The following is a 20666-nucleotide window of genomic DNA, read 5'->3' on the forward strand; positions in this document are numbered from 1 at the left end:
TGGGGCAGCTTCTCCCGGCCTGGGGGACCACAGGGCAGGGCACCCCCCACAGCCGCCTCTGGCCCAGACGGCAGGGCCTCCGAGCCCAGGGCTGCTGTCTGTCCTTCACGCTCTGCACCAAGCCCCATGCCTGGGAAGGAAGGGAGGCTGGCCCAGGGCAGGCTGCTGCTCCCAGCCAGGGAGGGAGTGGTGCGCCGGAGGGGGCAGGGACTGGCACGCCCCCACCCCGCCCCCGCCCAGGTTCCACCTTTGGTGACTCAGGCCGGTGGTTCCCACGCTGATGCAAATTGCCGAGTAAGCAGTCACCCCATCCCTGGGAAGCTCCCCACGCCCTGGGCCCCGAGTTCCCTGGGAGCCCTTGCTGGGAGGGGCTCTGTGCCCTCCAGACCCCAGGCCAGTGCGTCACGTGGGAAGGCCCCCTGCCACCTGCACTGGCTGTGGTGCCATCCTGAATGCTGTCCAGGAAGATGGCGGGCTGTGGTCTGTCTGCTCCCCTGGGCGGGGCCCTGGCTGGGTGCTGAGCGGGTACAGTGAGATGGCAGGAGAGGTCTGTCCCCGAGGCGTCTCCAGTCTGGGTTCTTCAGGAGCCCCTCACCAGGCCAGGAGGGTGAGGACCCCACGAAGTGGCCCCAGCTGGCTCTCACTGAGGGCCTCTGTGGTGACTCTCTGCTGGGCGTGTCTGGGCAGGAGGGCTGGGTGTGTCCACCCGGAGCCGGTTTGCCCAGCCCCACCTGCCCGGCGAGGCTTGGTTTCAGGATGGGCTAACAGGCAAAACACAGACCTTCTTTTCATCCGGGCCTGCCCTGTGCACCTCTGGCTGCCGCAGCCCAAGAAGGGGGGAGATGGGGGATGCCTGCGCTCAGGGGCTTGAGGCCCCGGTCCAGGTTGCTTTACTGGGGTCTAGTTGCCCATAGGACCGGACTCCTCGCCTCTGAGGACTTTCCAATCTCAAGAGGGGTGGGAAGACAGCTTACGTTGAGGAGATGGGTTGGGGGGCACTCAGAGGTGGGCAGAATTCCCCACTTCTCCACGAAGGAAGGGGAGAGGGAGAAAAAATGGGTTACGAGAGCTCAGTCATTAGCTGAAGTGGGAGCAGAGCAGGGCCTGGCCCGGCGAGGCTCGCTGGGTGGTTCCAGTACAGAAACGTGTCTGTCCGGAGCCCCCCAGGTGTCCGCAGGCTGCTCTCTGGTCAGCTCTGCTCCCAGGCTCTCCCAGGGTTCTAGCCTCTGGCATGTTCCGAGACATCTGAGGCTGGCCTTTCCCAAGGAAGCATGAGATAACCAGACCACAGGGCACAGGTGCGTGTGTGTGCATGTGTGCGTGCATGCGTGTGTGGGGTATGTGTGTGCATGCATGTATGTGTGAGCATGTGTATGTGTGTGCATGTGTGAGCGTGTGGGGGCGTGTGCATGTGTGAGCATGTGTATGTGAGCATGTGTGTGCATGCATGTTTGTGAACATGTGTGTGTGCGTGTCTGTGCATGTGTGTGAGCGTGAGCATGTGTGTTCATGTGACCGTGTATAGGTGTGTGCAAGTGCATGTGAGCATGTGTGTGCATGTGTTGTGTGTGTGTGAACATGTGTGCGTGCGTGTGCATGTCTGCATGTGTGAGCGTGTGCGCATGTGTGAGCATGGGCATGCATGTGTGTGTGCACGCACATGTGAGCATGGGTGTATGTGTGCATGCGTGAGCATATGTATGCGTGAGCGTGAACATGTGCGCATGCGTGTGAGCATGTGAGAGCGTGTGCGTGCGCGTGTGTGTGCATGTATGAGCATATGTGTGCATGTGTGCATGTGAGCGTGTGTGTATGCGCGTGTGTGTGCTCACTGTCCTTTGTAGGCAAAGCCGAGGGCACTGCCAGCAGACCGCTGTCTGTGCGTGGGGTGAGCCGGGCGCCCCGGCCTGGCTAGCACTGAGCTGCCCGCTCCTCGGTCTGGCGCGTGGCTGCTCGGGACCCGCGAGGCAGAGTTGGGAAGTGCGCGGGGCGTTCTCCCTGGCCACAGCGGCTGTGAGGTGCTCCTGGCAATTAGGGTCTGGGGGCCGGCGCAGCACATATCCCGCAGTGCTCAGGGCATCGTGGACAATGAAGAATTGTCCTGCCCGCTTGAAGAAATAGGGCGCCGTTCCATCAGAAAGCCTGTGTGGGCGGACCAGGCTCCTCTGCCTTCCGTGCTCTGAGGCCGCCCCACCCATCCTGGGCCGCCCTGGGTGAGGCCTCGGGCCCCTCTTGTGCCTGAGCAGCCCGCGGTCCGGTCTGAGCGCCAGGGCAGACCGCAGCCGCTGCCCTACTGTGAGCCTCACCCTGTGCCGCGCCCCCCACACCTCCTCGCGTCGTCGAGCTCTCCCTGCCGCCCCGCACACTGAGCACGCGCGCCCCCGTCCTTTGGGGCAGGTAGAAGAAAGGGGCGAAGGTCACAGGCTCCAGCTAGGATGCCGGCATTTGCATGTGCTGGGCTTGGACCCGGGGACCGTCGGAACAAGGGCCGGGAGTGTCGTCTCTGCGGACAGGCAGGCTCTGGGCTGCGTTTCCATTTAAGGCTCAGCCTTCGCTCCAAGGTGCCGCCATCCGCCTCCTCCCCAGAGGGGGCGGGGCGTGGCCTCCGGCCCGCCGCCTGGGGCCGGCTTCCTGTTTCTCACCTTCCGCCTGTCTCCCGTGTAACAAGCGGCCGCGCGGCCCAGACGCCCAGACGGCAGCACGCCCCGCTGACCTCTGTCCCTTCTGGTCGCTTGGCGCCTCCCCCACCTCACACACCGTTGGGCTTGGCTGGTTTGACCCAGTTTGGGGGTGAGCGCCGCGCCTGCCAGGGTGCACACCTGCGGTGTGAGCAGAGCGCACTGGAGCATCGTTGCCAGGGTGACCGGGGCTTCTGAGCTGGTGTCACCGCTGACCGGAGCTTGACCACAGTGGCGTCTGCCCCACAGGCTCTCCGTGCGGGGCGAGGGGGGCCTGGCCGAGGGCCGGTGGCTAGACCTGGGTGGAGGGGACGCACAGGGGTGCCCGACCACGCGTACACGCACACACACCCACTCATACTCACAGGGTGGGGCAGGCAGGCTCTGGGCCCCAGCTCACCCCGGCAGAGCCGAGTCCGAGTCGGCCCTGGTGCACGTGCTTTTTCCAGCGTGTGTGGGTCCTCTGGCCTCCGGGTGAGTCAGAGCCGGCCCTGCGGTTGGCTGTTCTGTTCCGTGAGGTCGCGCTCTTCCAACCCCCAGCTCTGCAGGCTCTTCCAAGGGCGCCCGCCTCCCCGCTGGGCTCACACGGAGCCCTGGGGACACCTCACCGTCCTTGCCGTTCGGTTGAGCCTTGCCCACCGCTCCCCTGATGCCCGTCTGACAGCATAGCCCTGGCCACCCTGTGCCCGCTGCAGCCCCGGGCCCGCCTCGTGGGCGCCGGGGGCCCAGGAGCAGGATAACCCCCTTGACCTTGGAGGGGTCCCCCAGAATGCTTTCTTGCCCTGGTCAGCAGGAGGTGAGGTGAGGAGTTTAGCAGAGAAATGACAATGGGAGAGTCCTTCCAGGGTGGGAGCAGTCCCCCGCGGAGCACAGGCGGCCTCGGTGATCTCGGGAGCTGGGGGTGTCTGCACAGGACACACGGTGGCAGGGCCGTGCCCGGGGACGCAGGTTCAAGCCCCACGGTTGCACTTCCCTCCGTGGGAAAGCCCCTCTCCTCCCTGAGCCCAGCTCCCCTCTGGACCAGGCCCTCTGGGACCTGGTCAGCAGCTGTCTAACCTTTTCTGGCTACAAGCCACAGTAAGCAGCACACCTTACACACAGCCCAGCCCTTGTACACGTGCTGCGCTCATGTCTTCTAATTCCAATATATATTATTTGATCCCATTTTTCTTTAAATGATGGTCACAGTCTGCTAAATTGATTTCCTAATCCATAAGGCGTCACAACCTGCAGTTTGAGAAGTCGTCTATGAGGCTGGTCAAGGTTCCCCCCACACCAGACATCCCAGGACCCTCTGAGCGTCACTGCGGCGGTAGCGGGCGGCAGATCCTGGGTGGGGACCCCGGCTGAGCCTCCCTCCACTTCTCCCCCAGATATACAATGGGACCCTCAAGCGGGAGGCTGACAACAGGCGCTTCAGCTCCTACAGCCAGATGGAGAGCTGGGGCCGGCAGTACCCGCGGGGCGGCTGCACCGCGCCGGGCGCCGGCAGCGACATCTGCTTCATGCAGAAGATCAAGGCCAGCCGCAGTGAGCCCGACCTCTACTGCGACCCCCGGGGCACGCTGCGCAAGGGCACGCTGGGTGGCAAGGGCCACAAGACCACCCAGAACCGCTACAGCTTCTACAGCACGTGCAGCGGCCAGAAGGCAGTCAAGAAGTACCCGGGGCGCCCGCCCTCCTGCACCTCCAGGCAGGACCCCGTGTGCGTCCCATCCACCTCCTGCACCAAGGACCTGTCCTTCAGCCACTCCAGGGCCAGCTCCAAGTGAGTACCCACAGTGAGGGGCGGGCGGAGGACTGACTGCTGGCCCCGGGGTCTCAGCCTGCATGGGAGGCAGAACCCGGAGAGCGAACAGAGGCATCAAGCGTGTGGATTTTAAGGGGCCTCCGGTGATGAGCGGGGGAGGAGGGCAGTGAGGGGCTGGCTGGGCCAGTGATCCTCACAGTGTGTGCCTCTGACCAGCAGCCGCGGCATCACCAGGGAGCTTTGGAGGAAGGCTCCTCGGCAGGCCGCCCAGACCTCCGGCTCAGAGACCCTGCTGGGGCTGCAGCCTGCGTCACCAGCCTGCAGGCACTGCAGACTCTGTCGGGGATTGAGGCTCCCTGGGCTTGGGGGGTAATCCTCTCCCCACCTTCTGAAAGAGCAAAGGAGTGTGCCCTGGGGTCAACGACAAGAAAGGGGTGGGGTCCGTCTTACAGGGCAGAAGACAAAAGCTGGCAGGATCCAGCGCTGGGGAGCTGCCCATAGACAGCCTTGGGCACAGGTCGCTCTTGGGCCCCATGAACCTCGGAGCTGCTCTCGGTGCCCCCCAGGGCCCCATACTTGTTTCCTTGATGTTTGCTGAACGTGGATGGTCTGTGGGCGGAGCAGGGAGACAGCATGGACTGAATAGCCTGGGCCGCCTGCAGCTGCGGGGTTAACCGCCTTCCGCGGGGCCTGGGGGCACTGCAGTCCTTGTGTCTGACCCCCAGAGCCCTTCCAGACTAGGAGCTGGGGAGAGATGGGCTCAGAGGGGCCAGGTAGCTCGCCCAGGGCCATGCCACTGCCACACCTTCCGCTGCTCGCCACGCTGTCCTGGCCGTCACAGAGCTGGCCCTCTCCTGGCTGCCCGGAGGCCACACGGGTCGTTCGGATTCTTGGGAGGACTTAGCAGCTCTCTCCCTTGGAGACGGGCCAGCACCGCATCTGGCCCTGCCTCGTTTCCCCAAACCGGAGGCCCCGAGAGGACAGGGCGGGTGAGCCACGTGGGGCACGAGTGGCAGGCTGTGTGGAGGTGAGGTCTGACCGGCAGATGCTGGGCGGTGTTCTCCCGCTGCGGTGGGTACTGCTGATAGAGGTTCAGGAGCTCCTCTCCAGAGGCGGTCTTTCCAGAAACGGAGTCGGGCGCCTGCCGTGGACGGGTGTGAGGCTGGGACTCATGAGGTGCGGCTGCTCTAGAAATGCTGGGAGGATTTCTGGGGGCGGGGGCTGGGGCCAGGAGGAGGCTGCCCTGCTGTCTGTGGGAACCAGAGGCTGGGGAGGCGGCCTGCCCTCGGCACCATGGGAGCTGGAGCAGGTCCAGGGAGGAGGGGCTCCTTTCCCCAGGGGGGCTCCCAGCCGGGTGTCTGCAGTGAGGGGAAGGGACAGAGGCACCCGGGCCCTGCTCAGGGTGCAGCGTGGAGTGCAGTCTTGCTAGAGCAGACGTGAGTTAGGGCTGGAAGTGTATGAGTGATGGCAGAACCAGATTGTTGGGTTAGAACAGGATGGTTCTAGTTTTGTGGCTCCAAAAATGTGGATTATTGGCCATTTTGTATGGTTCGACCTAACACATGCCCTTGGATATAAGTTTGAGACTGAACTTGAACTTGCAGTATGGAGAAACTGCTGATGGGGACAGCACAGCAAACAGCGTGTCAGAACTGCTCACCTGGGAACGGGCGTCACACTCTGGGTGGGAGCGGATGCTTGGAGAAGACAGCCAGTGGGGCTGGGTCTCGTCCCAGTGAGCGTGACGTGGTCAGGAGGAAGGCGGTGACCATGAGGATGGGAGGAGGAGTAGGTGTGGGAATGTGTGTGTCAGAAAAGTCAGCTTGACTTGGGAATGGAGGGAGGAGGAAGAGAGGGATGTGGGTGGATGGCTAGATGGATGGATGAGGGATGGAGGGAAAATGGCCGATGGATGGATGGATGATGGTGGATGGAGGGATGGATGGAAGATGGACAGCAGATTGAGGGAGGATGGGTGGTGAAGGGGGGCGGGAGGAGGGGTGATGGAGGGATGCAGACAGACGCACAGGCTCCCAGCATTCTCTTCGGCTTTCCCAGCACCAGACACAGACGTGAGAGATGGCAGGGTGGGCGGGTGCTTCCTCTCAGGAGTAGGGCAGAGCTTCTCAGTACAGAGGTGACTTGCCCGGTTGGGCATGACCAGCCAGGAGGGCCTCGTCCCTGCAAGCACTCACTGCGGGGTGAGCCATCTGCTGCTCTGGGGGAGCTGTCCACTGTGGGAGCGGGGCCGGCCCCTTCCAGCTCTGGGGCGTGCACGGGGACCCCGAGCCCCTGCAACCCTCCGGCCCGCCCATGCCCCCAGGATCTGCAGCGAGGACATTGAGTGCAGCGGGTTGACCATCCCCAAGGCCGTGCAGTACCTGAGCTCCCAGGACGAGAAGTGCCAGGCCATCGGGGCGTACTACATCCAGCACACCTGCTTCCAGGACGAGTCTGCCAAGCAGCAGGTCAGCAGCCGGGGGCCGGGGGGCAGCCTGAACCTGCCCCAAGCCAGAGGGGGGCGTTTGCTGTTGGCTCCTCATCCCCCTGCCCGGCTACCCAAGGCCGGGAGTGTGCCTGGCACTGCCCGAGGTCGGGGGAGCGTCTGTGGAGGGGACGCCACTCAGCTGTTGGTCGTAGAGGAGACCTTGGAGTGACAGCCATGGGCTCAGAGGAAACCCCTCCTCAAGTTCACTAGGGGAAGGACAGCTCCCTCCCCTCAGTGTCCTCCCTGCCCTCTCTGATTCTGCCTCTCTGTCCCCGTCTCTTTGTCTCTCTCTGTCTCTCTCTGTCTCTTTGTCTCTCTGTCTCTCTCTCTGTCTCTGTCTTTCTGTCTCTCTCTGTCTCTTTGTCTCTCTGTGTCTCTCTCTGTCTCTGCCTCTCTCTGTCCCTTTGTCTGTCTGTCTCTCTGTCTGTCTCTCCCGTGGTTGAGAGCAGGGCTGTCTGTGCCTCCCAAGCGTGGCCGGCAGGGAGGCCTCCTCGTGGCCCCGTGCAGCTGGCAGGCTCCCAGCGCGGGGTCCGTGTGCGCGGTCCCTGCCACAGCGGGAGGTGTCCCCACGGGGGTCTCCCCACCACAGGACTCCGAAGCGAGCCCCATGTGGTCCTCACCGCAGGCCCCCAGGAGGAACATGGGGCTCGGGAGGGGGCTGAGGGCTCCCTGTGAGGCAGCAGGGCGCCCTACCCAGTGCTGCCTTGGCCCCCGCGTCTCCCCAGGCTGCCCGTCTGTCTGGGCGTTTGGCTCAGAGTGATGCGGCTCTGGGCGGCGGGTCTCCAGCCCGGCCTGAGCCCTGCCTGGCGTGGCGCTGTCCTGCAGGTGTACCAGCTGGGTGGCATCTGCAAGCTGGTGGACCTGCTCCGCAGCCCCAACCAGAACGTGCAGCAGGCCGCAGCCGGGGCCCTGCGCAACCTGGTGTTCCGCAGCACCACCAACAAGCTGGAGACGCGGCGGCAGAACGGCATCCGCGAGGCGGTCAGCCTCCTGAGGAGGACCGGGAGCACCGAGATCCAGAAGCAGCTGACCGGTGGGGGCCTGGCCGCGGGAGCTGGGGTGGGGGCAGCTGGGGGCCGGGACAGGGTGAGGGCCGGGGGCAGCCTCAGGCAGACACCCCTGGAGTCCCACAGACCAGTGCTGGCCAGGCTAGTAGTGCCCAGCTGGTGCCCTGGGTATTGGGCCCCTCTGTGCGCCCATCGACCGTCCGTGTGGTCTGAGGTATCTGAGGAGAGAGGGCAGTGTGTCCAGGTGGAATCTGTGTTCGGAGAGGCGGAGACCGGGAGAAGACCCCAAGGGGTCGGAGCTTTGGCTCAGCTACCGTGTCCCGTTGACCCACACAGAAGCCCCAGTGCTCTGCCCTCGAAATCCTGCCGCCAACTGGCTGAGACGGGGCAGGGGGCACAGGGAGGGGTCAAGCGGGGCGGCCCTGAGCCTGGTCCTGCTGAGCCTGCGGTCCCCAGGGCTGCTCTGGAACCTGTCCTCCACTGACGAGCTGAAGGAGGAGCTGATCGCCGAGGCGCTGCCCGTGCTGGCTGACCGCGTCATCATCCCCTTCTCGGGCTGGTGCGACGGCAACAGTAACCTGTCCCGTGAGCCCGTGGACCCCGAGGTCTTCTTCAACGCCACCGGCTGCCTGAGGTGAGGGCAGGGGTCCAGCCAGCCAAGCCCGGGCTCAGAGGGGCTGGGGGTGAGGGCTTGGACGAGGCTCGGACCCCCACCTGCACTCAGGGGGCCTGAGCCAGGAGTCTGAGTGGAGACGCGTGGATCTGAGTGTCTGAACTGGCTCAGCCGCCCACCCTCCTGCACCCCACAGCCCTGGCTCTTGCGTTCTTGAAGAGCGTCTTTGAGATGCTAGTGTACTGACAGCCCCAGTGCATCACCTCCTGGCTGTGACGCTAACAGCGTCTGCCATGTTCCCCGGTGTGAGAGGGCTCTGCTTTGGCCAGAACTTCCTGGGTTCCGCCCCAGCCCGTGGCAAAGGCCCTGAGGGCTGCTGGTGGAGGGACTCGCCTCTGGGGTTGGGGTGGTGGGTACTGACGAGGAGCAGACCGCATTCAGGATCACGCCTCCCTCTAACAGCAGCCTCCGAGGAGCCGAGGGGAGAGGCTGGGGAGGTGCAGAGCCAGGGTCATGGAGGCCTTAATGGGGCGGCTGCAGGCACACCCCACCTGCACCAGGAAGGGGCACCCAGGTTGCCCAGGGGCGAGCCCACTGCTGGGGGCAGGACGCCGCCTCCAGGGAGCCTCCAGCCCACTGTCCAGCAGCCCCAGGCAGGGCCAGGTGGGTGGAGCCCCGGGCCCTGCCCAGAACGTGCCACGAGGGTCCAGTGTGTGCCAGGCTGCCAGTGGCATCAGAGCCCTGGACACGTAGAAGTTCTGGGCCAGGGGGGCACAGAGGAGGGCGAAGGAGCCCAGGGAGAGCCCGCCCCGGCCTCAGCCAGGCCTGAGCAGAGCCTCGTCTCATCTGCTTCCCTCTCCATTTCTGTCCTCTTTCCCTGCCTTCCTCTCCCACCACGACCTCCAACCCCTCCCCGTGACCTCTGCCCACTCCCCCTGACCTCCACCCGTGACCTCTGCCCACTCCCCCTGACCTCTACCCGTGACCTCTACCCCTCCCTATGACCTCTGCCCACTCCCTGTGACCTCTGCCCCCTCTCCATGACCTCCACCCCTCCCTGTGTCCTCCACTTCCTTCCTGTGACCCCCCTGCCCCTCCCTATGACCTCTCCCCTCTTCCCATGGCCTTCACCTCCCCATGACCTCCACCTCCTCCCTGTGACCTCTACCCCTCCGTGATCTCTACCACCTGACCTCTGCCCCTCCCTATGACCTCCACTCCTCCCCATGACCTCCACCCTCTCCCCATGCCCTCTATCCCTCCCCATGATCTCTGCCCCTCCTCTATGACCTCTACCCCCTCCCTGTGACCTCCACTCCCTCCCCATGACCGCCACCCTCTCCCTGTGACCTCTGCCCTCTCCATATGACTTCCACCCCCTTGACCTCTACCCCCTCCCCATGATCTCTGCCCTCCTCGTGACCTCCGCCCTCTCCACATGACCTCCACCCCAACCCGTGACTTCCACCCCCTCCCTATGACCTCCACCCCCCATGACCTCTGCACCTCCCCATGATCCCTGCACCTCCCCGTGATCCCTGCCCCTCCCGTGACCTCCACCCCTCCGCATGACCTCCATCCCCTCCCCGTGACCTCCAACCTCCCTGTGACCTCTGCCCTCTCCTCGTGACCTCCGCCCCTCCCCGTGTCCTCCACTAGGAATCTGAGCTCCGCAGACGCGGGCCGCCAGACCATGCGCAACTACACGGGGCTCATCGACTCGCTCATGGCCTACGTCCAGAACTGCGTGGCAGCCAACCGCTGTGACGACAAGGTGAGTGCGGCCCCAGAAGGCCACAGAGCCGCCTGCCCACCCGCACTCTGCACACCTGCGCGGACGGGCAGAAGCGGAGACGGAGGCGGGAAGGGGGACGGAGGCTGCAGTCCGTCCACACGGCAGGAGGAGAGAGCTGGCCCCGGGGGGCTGGCCAGGCACCGCGACCCCCGGGTCCTGCACGCGCTTTCCCTGGAGGGGACTCCATCTCCTGCTCCTCTGTCAGCTGTGGCCACAGGCCTCCAGAGAGAGCCGGCCCCAGGGCACCGGCGAGTGGCAGAGGACAAGGGGAGGGGCGGAGGTCACAGTGAGAGATTGAGGGCGTGGGGGGAGAGGAAGGAGGAGAGAGAGGACAGAACGGAAGAGGGAAGCAGATGAGGCCCCAGGAAGGAGAGAGAGACCTTTCAGGAGGGGAGGTCCTGGGACTCGAAGGCTTTGAGGAGGAGTTCAGGGTCGCTCCTGCAGGCTGTCTCCAGGGCCAGGCTGGTCGTGGGCATGCTGGCCGAGGCATCAGGGACAGTGGCCGCAGCCTGTGCCTGCCGCCGACCAGGCCTCCCGTAGGTGCCTCCTGGGGGTCATCTCCCCGGGAAGCAGGTGACTCTGGTCCTATTTCAGAGCTGAGGAAACTGAGGCCCAGAGCGGCTGGGCAGGTCACTGCTGCTCACACAGCCGCGGGGGCAGGGTCGCACGCTCAGTCCCGGGCGGCCGGGAGGGGGCCTTCCCCGGCCGAGCCAGGTGCTGGGGGGCGGGCGGAGGCTCAGGCCGTCTCTGCTCGGCCCCCAGTCAGTGGAGAACTGCATGTGCGTCCTCCACAACCTCTCCTACCGCCTGGACGCCGAGGTGCCCACGCGCTACCGCCAGCTGGAGTACAACGCCCGCAACGCCTACACCGACAAGTCCTCCACCGGCTGCTTCAGCAACAAGAGCGACCGCATGACGGTGCGTGCCCGTGGCCCCGGCCCCACCGCCCCGTCCACCCGGCCTCTGCCCCCGGAGCCCGAGACCGGCCCCCAGGGAGGGCCCCTGCCCCGCCTGGCCGTGGGCCTCACTGCACCAGGAGTGGGAAGGGCCTCCTCTCGCCCACGACACAGGCCCTGTGTGCTCGGGGCGAAGGAGCCAGAGCCGCCTGCTGGCAGGCCTCCTCTCCCCCGTCTTCTCCCTCCTTCCTGATGAGGGGCGCAGCCTGGCGCCCACTGCCTCCTGAGCCCCCAGGTCTCCCCAGAAGCAGAGAGATGCTGGGGAGAAAGGGCTGGCCACCTTCTCTGGGCAGGCCGTGCAAGCCAGACCCTGCACCACCCCTGCTGGCCGGGGAGTGAGGGAGGCATCCCCATGTGAGAGCCACAACCTCACTGCGGGAGGCAGGGGCCCAGCTGGCGGGGAGCGCAGATGGCTCTGTGCCCGCCGGGAAGGCGGAGGGCCTGGGGGAGGAGGCAGCGGGCACGCCCTCCTCCGGGAACCACGATGCTGAGGCCAGAGGAGCAGGGTGCGTGGGGTCAGCCCTGCAACCTTCCTCTTGTCCCCAGAACAACAACTATGATTGCCCGCTTCCCGAGGAAGAGCCCAACCCCAAGGGCAGCAGCTGGCTGTACCACTCGGACGCCGTCCGCACCTACCTGAACCTCATGGGCAAGAGCAAGAAGGACGCCACCCTGGAGGCCTGCGCGGGCGCCCTGCAGAACCTGACCGCCAGCAAGGGGCTGGTGAGCGCCCCGCCGCGCCCCACCCTCTCTCCACCCTGGTCTGACCCCGGCTGCCCCTTCCCACCAGCCTGCCTGAGTCAGGGAGGGATGTGCTCTGGGCTCCAGGCCAGGCCTGGGGCAGCTGAGGGGGCCAGAACCCCCAGCCCCACTGGATTCTGTCTGTAGGATCCTCTCTGCCTCGGGGCTCCCGGCCTGGACTGGGCTCAGGCTGTGCTGGGAGCCGGGCGCGGCTGAAGGCTCTCCTGCATGCTGAGCGGACAGAGGTGGATGCAGAGGGCTTGGGGTGTGGGCAGGTCCAGGGAAAACGTGGCAGAACCGGGGGAGAGTCGAGGCCAGAGGCAGTGTGGGGACATGATGGACTCGGGGAGTGTGGGAGGCAGGCCTGCAGCTGCCCTTCCACCCTCTCTGCTCAGGGTTGGGTAGAAGCGGGTGAGGGTGAGCTCAGGGTCAAAGGGGACCCACCCCACTGTTAGAGGGTGAGTCTGGACCAGGTTACGGCCAGCGTGGCTTTCCCGCCAGTGGCCTGGATGGGCTGCCGTCCTCTCAGGGACCCCGGGTTGCATCTCCATGCAGCACAGGCCCATTCGTCCACCCTCGACTCGATGCACAGTCAGCACAGAGGCCGCAGGCCTGCAGGAGACAGGCAGCCCTTCTTTAGGTGGCGGGTACCCTTGATCCCAGGTTTCTCGCGACCAGATAGTGCTGGGAAGCGGGAGGGAGGCCGGGTGGCGGCCACGGGCACCGGCCACTCCTGGGAGTTGATTCTGGGCCCCTCCCACGGGGCGCGAGGGGCAGGGACGTCCCTCACCAGACCCGCCGGGCTCAGGCTGCCCCCGGCGAGCCGCAGGTGCATTTTCCTGGGGCATTGTTCTGTAGCCGCCCAGGTGGGAGCAAATGAGAGTCTGTCTGTGCTCCCAACACGGAAGAGGAAGTTCTGGGGTCCCTAAGGGTGCGGTTCCTGGCCCCCTCCTGCCTGCTGTGGGCCTGGGGAAGCCCAGCGAGGGCCTCATGCGTCCCCTTTCTCAGATGTCCAGTGGCATGAGCCAGCTGATCGGGCTGAAGGAGAAGGGCCTGCCCCACATCGCCCGCCTCCTGCAATCTGGCAACTCGGACGTGGTGCGGTCCGGAGCCTCGCTCCTGAGCAACATGTCCCGCCACCCCGCGCTGCACAGGGTGATGGGTGAGTGCCCCTGGGGCTCGGGCCACCCCCTGCTGGAGGACCCCCACTCTCCAGGGCCTGCTGGAAAGTCCCCTTCTGACCTCTCCCTGGGGGCACATCCTGGAGAGGGAGCTGGCCCGGGAGAGGCTTGGGCGTAGGAAGGGGCAGGTCACCTCGGCGGGGAGCAGGTGCATCGGTTCCATCGGGTCACCAGCCTTGAGTGGGAGGTTCCTGGCTGGGAGCCTGGCTGTGGGCGGCCTAGGACTGGGCCCACGGGGACCCCTCAATCACTGACCCCGTACCCGCCCTTCCTTTTTCTCCCAGGGACCCAAGTGTTCCCAGAGGTGACCAGACTCCTCACCAGTCACACTGGCAACACCAGCAACTCGGAGGACATCCTGGCCTCGGCCTGCTACACTGTGAGGAACCTGATGGCCTCCCTGCCGGGCATGGCCAAGCAGCACTTCTCCAGCAGCATGGTCAACAACATCATCAACCTGTGCCGCAGCAGGTGGGTGGGGGGTCTGCAGGCGGGGGGAACTGCAGGTGGGGGAACCATAGGTGAGGGAACTGTAGGTGGGGGGGGACTGCAGAGGGGGGAACTCCAGGTGGGGGAACTACCTAGTGGGGGAACCATAGGTGAGGGAACTATAGGTGGGGGGGACTGCAGATGGGGGAACTCCAGGTGGGGGCCTGCAGGTGGGGGAACTACCTAGTGGGGGAACCATAGGTGAGGGAACTATAGGTGGGGGGACTGCAGAGGGAAGAACTCCAGGAGGGGGTCTGCAGGTGGGGAACTACCAGTGGGGGAACCATAGGTGAGGGAACTATAGGTGGGGGGACTGCAGATGGGGGAACTCCAGGAGGGGGTCTGCAGGTGGGGGAACTACCAGTGGGGGAACCATAGGTGAGAGAACTGTAGGTGGGGGGACTGCAGATGGGGGAACTCCAGGTGGGGGCCTGCAGGTGGGGGAACTACCTAGTGGGGGAACCATAGGTGAGGGAACTATAGGTGGGGGGGACTGCAGATGGGGGAACTCCAGGTGGGGGGGGGGTTGCAGGTGGGGGGGCGGTGGAGGGGACAGGGCAGCAGGGCTGCAGCAGCAGCAGGTGGCGTGGAGGATGGCAGGGCCCTGCAGAATGGGAATTGGCGGGGAGGCCCAAAGGAGGGAGGTTCCAGAAGCTGAGGCCTAACTCTCAGGCCCCGGGCAGCACCCGTCCCGGCTGGGAACCAAGGGACTCTGAGTCCCGTGGACCGCCAGGAGGCACGCAGCAGCAGCCCCAGCTGTGCAGAACTTATCCGGTCCATGGAGCTCTGTCCTCCCAGGATAAGGCCAAGAGACAGGACGGGGGCCCCAAAGAGAGCCCCGGGTACCTATGAGCGGGTAGAGTGGGGTGTGCCCACTGTGAGGAGTGCCCGCCAGCGGGGCTGCCCCACGGGGAGTGAGGGGGAGAGGGCAGAGGGTTGGCTTATCTTCAGGTGGCCAGTCTCAGCCCCGGTGAACTTCCGCCCCACAGCACCTCCCCCAAGGCTGCGGAGGCCGCCCGCCTCCTCCTGTCCGACATGTGGTCCAGCAGGGAGCTGCAGGGGCTGCTCAGGCAGGTAAGGCCTCACCCTGCCTGGCCCTGCCGGCACGCTCGCCCACAGGCCGGCCCCTCGTGACGGGGTCCAGGGGCTGACCTCCGCCTGGGGCTGAGGAGGTGCGGCGGGCGGGGCTGTCGAGGAAGCGTGCTGGGGGCAGCCTTCGAGTGCGGGGACGCCCGTGGCGCCTGCCCCTGGGTGTCTCATGCAGCTGTTGTCTCCTGCAGCAAGGTTTCGATAGGAGCATGCTGGGGACCTTAGCCGGGGCCAACAGCCTCAGGAACTTCACTTCCCGATTCTGAGAGGGGCCGCCCGCACGTTCAGCTTGCAGGTAAGAATCACCCCCTCTGGGGCAGGGGCACCTCCAGGCTCCCTGCCGGAGTCCCGGCCAGCCTCAGAGAGAGAGGCCCGGCCCTGCTCCCCAGGGACGCAGAAGCAGTTTCCGGTCTGTCTGATATAGGGTCTGTGAGGACTGCCGGGTAGACTGCTTGGCCAGCGACTGACACAGGACATTCAGCTCAGTTCAGTCCAGTTGCTCGGTCGTGTCCGACTCTTTGTGACTCCATGGACTGCAGCACACCTGGCCTCTGTGTCCATCATCAACTCCCAGAGTTTACTCACACTCATGTCCATCGAGTCGGTGATGCCATCCACCCATCTCATCCTCTGTCGTCCCCTTCTTCTCCCACTTTCAATCTTTCCCAGCATCAGGGTCTTTTCAAATGAGTCAGTTCTTCACATCAGGTGGCCAAAGTATTGGAGCTTCAGCTTCAGCATCAGTCCTTCCAATCAGTATTCAGGATGGATTTCCTTTCGGATGGACTGGTAGTATCAACAGGCCAGAGGTCTGGACAGAACTGCCGGGCACAGTCGTGTAGGTTGCTCACTGCACAACCCAGTCCAACTCACGTGAACTGCAGTGTGAACAGCACCCCAGCAATGAAACAATATGTGCTTTTGGGTTTGGGCGTCTGCAGTTAAACTTCTTCTTACAGGCCACTGTCCAGTCTCTGCAGCATGCCTAGCGTGGACAAACTTGTTTCTAGCTGACAATTCTAGGGACCAAAAGCTCAGATCCAGCGTCCCCGACAAGGGCTCCTGAGCCTTGGCCTTCCCACGCGTACCTGGGGTGCTCGCTCAACCACACACGCTTGGTCCCACCCCCGCAGTCCTGTCTCGTGGCTCTGGAGTGAGGTCCAGGAAAACACATTTTAAACAAGCATCCCAAGGGATTAGGGCCACGTTTAGGTGCTCAGACTGGCCTGGTCAGCCCTGGAGGGTCAGCGGAGGTGGCCCCACCTGCAGAGAGCCAGGCATGAGGACAGGGCCTTCTGAGTTGAAGGGACTTCTGGGTACCCCAGTGGCCTGGGGCATGCTGGTGGGGCAGGGGCCGCAACTTCAATCCAGACGAAGGTGCCTTCAGACCTCAGACCGCCCACCTCCTGGCAAATGCGTCCCAACAGCACAAGGACGGGCACAGAGCCGAGCCCAGTCAGCAGGCGCCTGACATGCGCGGTCTACCACCGGGGTGGACATGTGGGCGTGGGGGGGGGCTCTGATCCAATGCACGCAGCCTGCGAACGTCTCAGGGGTGGCCCTGACCCCAGGTTTGGGCGTGTCTGTGTGGACACGCTGGGAGGGGACAGCTGGTGAGACCGGGGTGCTCACTGGAGGTTTCTCCTTTTCCAGACGTGATCCGACCAGCTGAGCAGACCTGGGCCTTGCTGCGGGCGTGTCTGTCCACCTGCACAGTGTTTGGAGATGTTCAAAGCCAGCCAAGAGCACACTGGGACGCTGCGGTGGATGAAAATATTTTTAGATTCTTTCTTTTCCTTGGGGGAACTGACAGGCAGTGGGGGTGGGGGAGGGGAGCCGGGGGCTTTCTTGAGTTAAGGGGGCTTATGTCTTGATGTTAATACTTCTTTTGCTGAGAAACAGTACATATACATATGTATAGTATGTGTGTGCTTGCGCGTGTGTGTGCGTGCGTGTGGAAGGCAGGCCCTGGAAGTGCAGGGCCAGGTGAGCTGCGGGCTGAGCTCATAGACGCGGGTGACCTGTGCTTGGGATTTTGCTCCTCGTCATCCCGAAGTATGGGTGCCGGGCCCTCAGCAGCACCAGGCCCACGGGGAGTCCTGCAGGGTCGGGTGGGGGAGTGACTGGGGCTGGGGCTCACCCCCTGCCACCCACCCCAAGAGGCGGCTTTGCAGGAAGGGAGGTTGGCGGGGCTCAGTGTATCTGTTGGGAAATTTGGCATGGCCGTGCGGCTCTCCCACAGGGCCTGGGGCCGGGGCTGGGCGGCCGTGAGGTCTGCTGGATGGGCCGAGACAGGCAGGCTGGCTTTGCTGCGTGCAGTCTGCCCGGAGAGTAGGTGCCGGGGGGCAGCCGACCATTCCTGTGGGCCGTGTACCCATCAGAGCAGGCTCACCTGGGAGCCCTCACCTACAGGGGCAAATAATCCACGTGTTGGGGAGGAAGGAGGCAGAGTGGTATCAAAGCCCGCGAGCCGTGGGAGACCGGCGGCTCCGTCCTCATGTTCCCAGCAGAGGAGCTGGCCCGGGTAGGGCAGGGGTCGGCCCCCGGGTCCCGAGACCTGCTGAGACCCCAGTGAGGCAGGGTTTCGGAGGAAGGCACTTGGCTAGGAAAGGGAGCCGTCAAGTCGGGGATCAGCCAGAGGCCGCCTCGCCTTCCCTGACGCCCAGCTGCCCGTGACAACTGCAGAGAGTATGATGAGGAGCCTGCCAGGGGCACTGACCGCCCCAGACCCCCCGACTTGTATGAGCATAGAGCAGGCCCTGGAGAGGGCTTGGGAAGGGCGCCCCGTCTGCAGCTGAGACAGGGCAGGCCTCCTGGCCGCAGCCCCCCTGCCCAGCGGCGACTGGCCACCTGGCCCTGCCCACCTCATACCTCCTCCTGCCGCGTGTCCCCCCACCGTCCCCCGACCAGCCCCACTGCTCACCCTGGCAGTCAGACCCCGGCCCCGGGGACCCCCTGCCGGAGTCAACAGCTGGACAGGCCAGGTCAGCACAGACCCGTGATGGCGGGCCACACGGCCGGTGTTCTCTGCTGCTGGGCTCTGTGCTACGTCCGCCCCGTCCCCCGTGATGCAGGCTCGTCTCCCTCTCAGGCCCACGGGGAGCTGGTCCCAGAAGACCGTCCCCTCTGCCACTCCCAGGGCCCCGGGAGAGTTTGTTTTCTCCAAGAAACACGTGAGGAGCCAGGCGGTGTTGCCAACACTTAGGATACATCAGTGATGAGAGACCACACCCCATCCACGTGGCCCACATTCTCCTGGACGAAAGAGGGTGTCTGGGGTCCCCAGCTTTAGGGGTCCCCAGAGAGAGAGCGCCGCCCAGTCCAGTCAGGGCTAGAGGGAAGGAGTCGAGAACCAGGGGGTCTGTGGCAGTGCCAGGGAGGGCCCCCGCCTCTGCCAGGGGGTGGGCGGTGTTTCAGTGGGCCGGGTAGACAGGCCAGGCCTGGTTTGGCCATCTCTCTCGTGACTTCTGCGGTCAGCTGGTCAGGCTTGTCACTTTAGAAGAGGCAGACCTTTGCAGGGTGGGGGGTGCTGTGGATGAGGCTCTAGAGAAGGAGCTTGGGGTCTGCAGGCCCAGCTTGGGCTGGAAGGACATGTTGCTGGAGGCCAATGCCCAGGCCAGGCCAATGCTGCTGGGCTCGATGCCCGAAACAGGACGCTCCAATGCAGGGTCAAGTGGGGGAGGGCCCAGACCACGGGGGTCTCCCTGTGCAGCCCCGACCCAGGGCTTAAGGCGGACGGGCCACTGGCCGCAGACCCGCCCGGTGGGCCCAGCCCAGCAGCGCAGACCAGCTGCTCCTGTCTGCCTGGGGCCGAGCGGAGCCAGGGGCAGGGGAGGGAAAGGGGTCCCTTTGCAGCCTGCTCCTGCCCCCGCTCTGTGTCTGTGGGAGAACTGGGCACTGGCCAGGCCTGTTTCCCTGTGGGGTACACCGTGTGTTTGCTTTTTTGGAAATACAGGAAATCAATAAATTGCTGGCGTTTCTTTGAACATTGTTGAGCAGTGGATTACTGGGGGAGCCGCTAAGGCCCCAGGGGCCACTCACGCCTCCCTGTGCCAGGCGAGGACTCTGAGGCCCAGACTCTGTGGCAGCCCTTATCTTACAGATAAGTCCCCTTCAGGAGGGGACAGACGCGCCCAACTCCACACAGGTTGTCCAGGGAAGCACACCCAGGCAGGCCCCTGGAAAGCAGACCTCAGGGCTGAAAGAGGAGCTCGCATTTCCTGAAGGCCTGTTCTCCCCGGGTCCTGCAGGATGGGCTGGGGGCCGCCGCCCCAAGAGGCCCGCGAGGGACAGGACAGACACACGGGACTTCCTGAGTCACAGGGCGGAAGCCCCAGGTGGTGGCGGGACCCGCGGCTGTGGGCTCCCCGGCTGGAGGGGCCTGGGAAGGCTTAGGGCAGGCTGGAGAAGGACCCTTCCCTGCCTGGGAGGGCGGTGACCTTTCTGAGCCTGTGACCCTGAGCCCTGAGTCATCCCTCAGTTGGGGACACGCAGCAAGGCCGGGGGAGGGCAGCTCCGGGGGAGGAGGACCACCTGTCTGTGGCCCAGACTGTTGACGCTCTGGGTCTGGAGCCTCCAGAACATGAGATCAGACTGCAGATTCAAAGTCAGTACGTGCTTCATTGTGAACTGCCATTAAAGCGAGGGCTTCCCAGGTGGCTCAGTGGTAAAGAACTGCCTGCAACACAGAAGACGCGGGTTTGAACCCTGGGTCGGGAAGCTCCCCTGGAGGAGGAAATGGCAACCCAGTCCAGTGCGCTTGCCTGGAGAGTCCCATGGACCGAGGAGCCTAGCGGGCTGCAGTCCCTGTGTGAACAGGCGCTCACACGTTAAAGCAGAGTGTATGTGCGGGAGAGCACACAGCTGCGGGGCGGGCAGCTCTGTGGACCTCCCCGCCAAGCGCTGGCCCGCAGGTCAAATTCAGAAAGCGAGCAGCTCCCAAGGCCCTCGGGACCCTGCCACGCGACCGCCCTTCACTTGCTGTAAACAGGAGGCGCTTGGGCTCCCCCAGGGCCCCATCCTCTGCTGCTCTGCACCGCGGGCGCTGCTGTGAGACGGCCTGTCCACGACGACCCTAAGGCGCAGACGCAACGTGGCCTGCTGTCCTCAGGCCGGTGTGTGCGACCGCAGAGGCCACGTGGCGAGCGCCTCCCTGCCCGGGGTGCCTGGAGGTGACATGATGTCGGAAAGTGCAGCCAGCTGTCAAGGACTCGATTCCGCTGGAGGTGGTGGGTTCAGTGTGTGCACTGCCAGAGCGGCTTAACCCAGCCGTGTCCGGTCAGCAGGGTGCAGGCCCTGCTGGCCTCTTGGAGAACTTTCTGATGAGAGTGCAACGTTCCGCGGGGCCAGAAACAGACTGGACTACGGGGGAAGGGTCTCTGGAGCCCTGAGCCCGAGCCTCCCAGACCCCACGTCCAGGCTGCCCGCGGCACATCCACCCCATGCTGGGAAGCTGGTCCCTGGAGCCCAGGCTGTCCTGGAGACACCACAGGCCTCAAGCATCACCTCTTGGAACGCAGGGCCTTCTGCCACCCTGCACAGCTGGAGAGCGAGTGAACGGAAGTTAGTTATCCTTCGTTAGCAATGGGCTTTTTACTGAGGGGCCACAAGCCAGCTCTGTGACCTTGCAAAGCCTTAGGGTGTTCCCTTTCTTCACCCTCGTGAGACCGGCAGAGCTCAGGGCGCTAACGTCCGATTCAAAGATGAGGACAGGGAGGCCCAGGCAGACCAGCCCAGAGCCACCAGCACGGCCGGGTATGTCATTCTGAACCTTCCCAGCCTCACGTCCCTGCACTCTGGGGCCCGGCGTTGTCCTGGAGGAGCGCTAGGCCGTGGGACGGGGACACGTGGAGGCGTGGCCACACGTTAATCACCTAAAT

At 64.7% G+C, this 20666-nt stretch overlaps 1 protein-coding gene across 1 annotated transcript in view; it reads left to right on the forward strand.

The window, feature by feature from the left end:
• PKP1 (plakophilin 1) overlaps positions 1-18773 on the forward strand; it is a 39857-nt gene extending 21084 nt beyond the window's left edge. The window contains exons 3-14 of the mRNA XM_027565831.1: positions 4052-4446; positions 6752-6896; positions 7742-7949; positions 8380-8557; positions 10196-10310; positions 11094-11249; positions 11834-12010; positions 13037-13190; positions 13494-13680; positions 14688-14772; positions 14979-15082; positions 16441-18773. Of these exons, the coding sequence (XP_027421632.1) occupies positions 4052-4446; positions 6752-6896; positions 7742-7949; positions 8380-8557; positions 10196-10310; positions 11094-11249; positions 11834-12010; positions 13037-13190; positions 13494-13680; positions 14688-14772; positions 14979-15053 (1875 nt within the window). The 3' untranslated portion in view covers positions 15054-15082; positions 16441-18773. The remainder of the gene's footprint in view (positions 1-4051; positions 4447-6751; positions 6897-7741; positions 7950-8379; positions 8558-10195; positions 10311-11093; positions 11250-11833; positions 12011-13036; positions 13191-13493; positions 13681-14687; positions 14773-14978; positions 15083-16440) is intronic.
• Positions 18774-20666: the final 1893 nt, after the last annotated feature.

This window comes from Bos indicus x Bos taurus, chromosome 16 (genome assembly GCF_003369695.1).
Source record: "Bos indicus x Bos taurus breed Angus x Brahman F1 hybrid chromosome 16, Bos_hybrid_MaternalHap_v2.0, whole genome shotgun sequence".
NCBI lineage: Eukaryota > Metazoa > Chordata > Mammalia > Artiodactyla > Bovidae > Bos > Bos indicus x Bos taurus.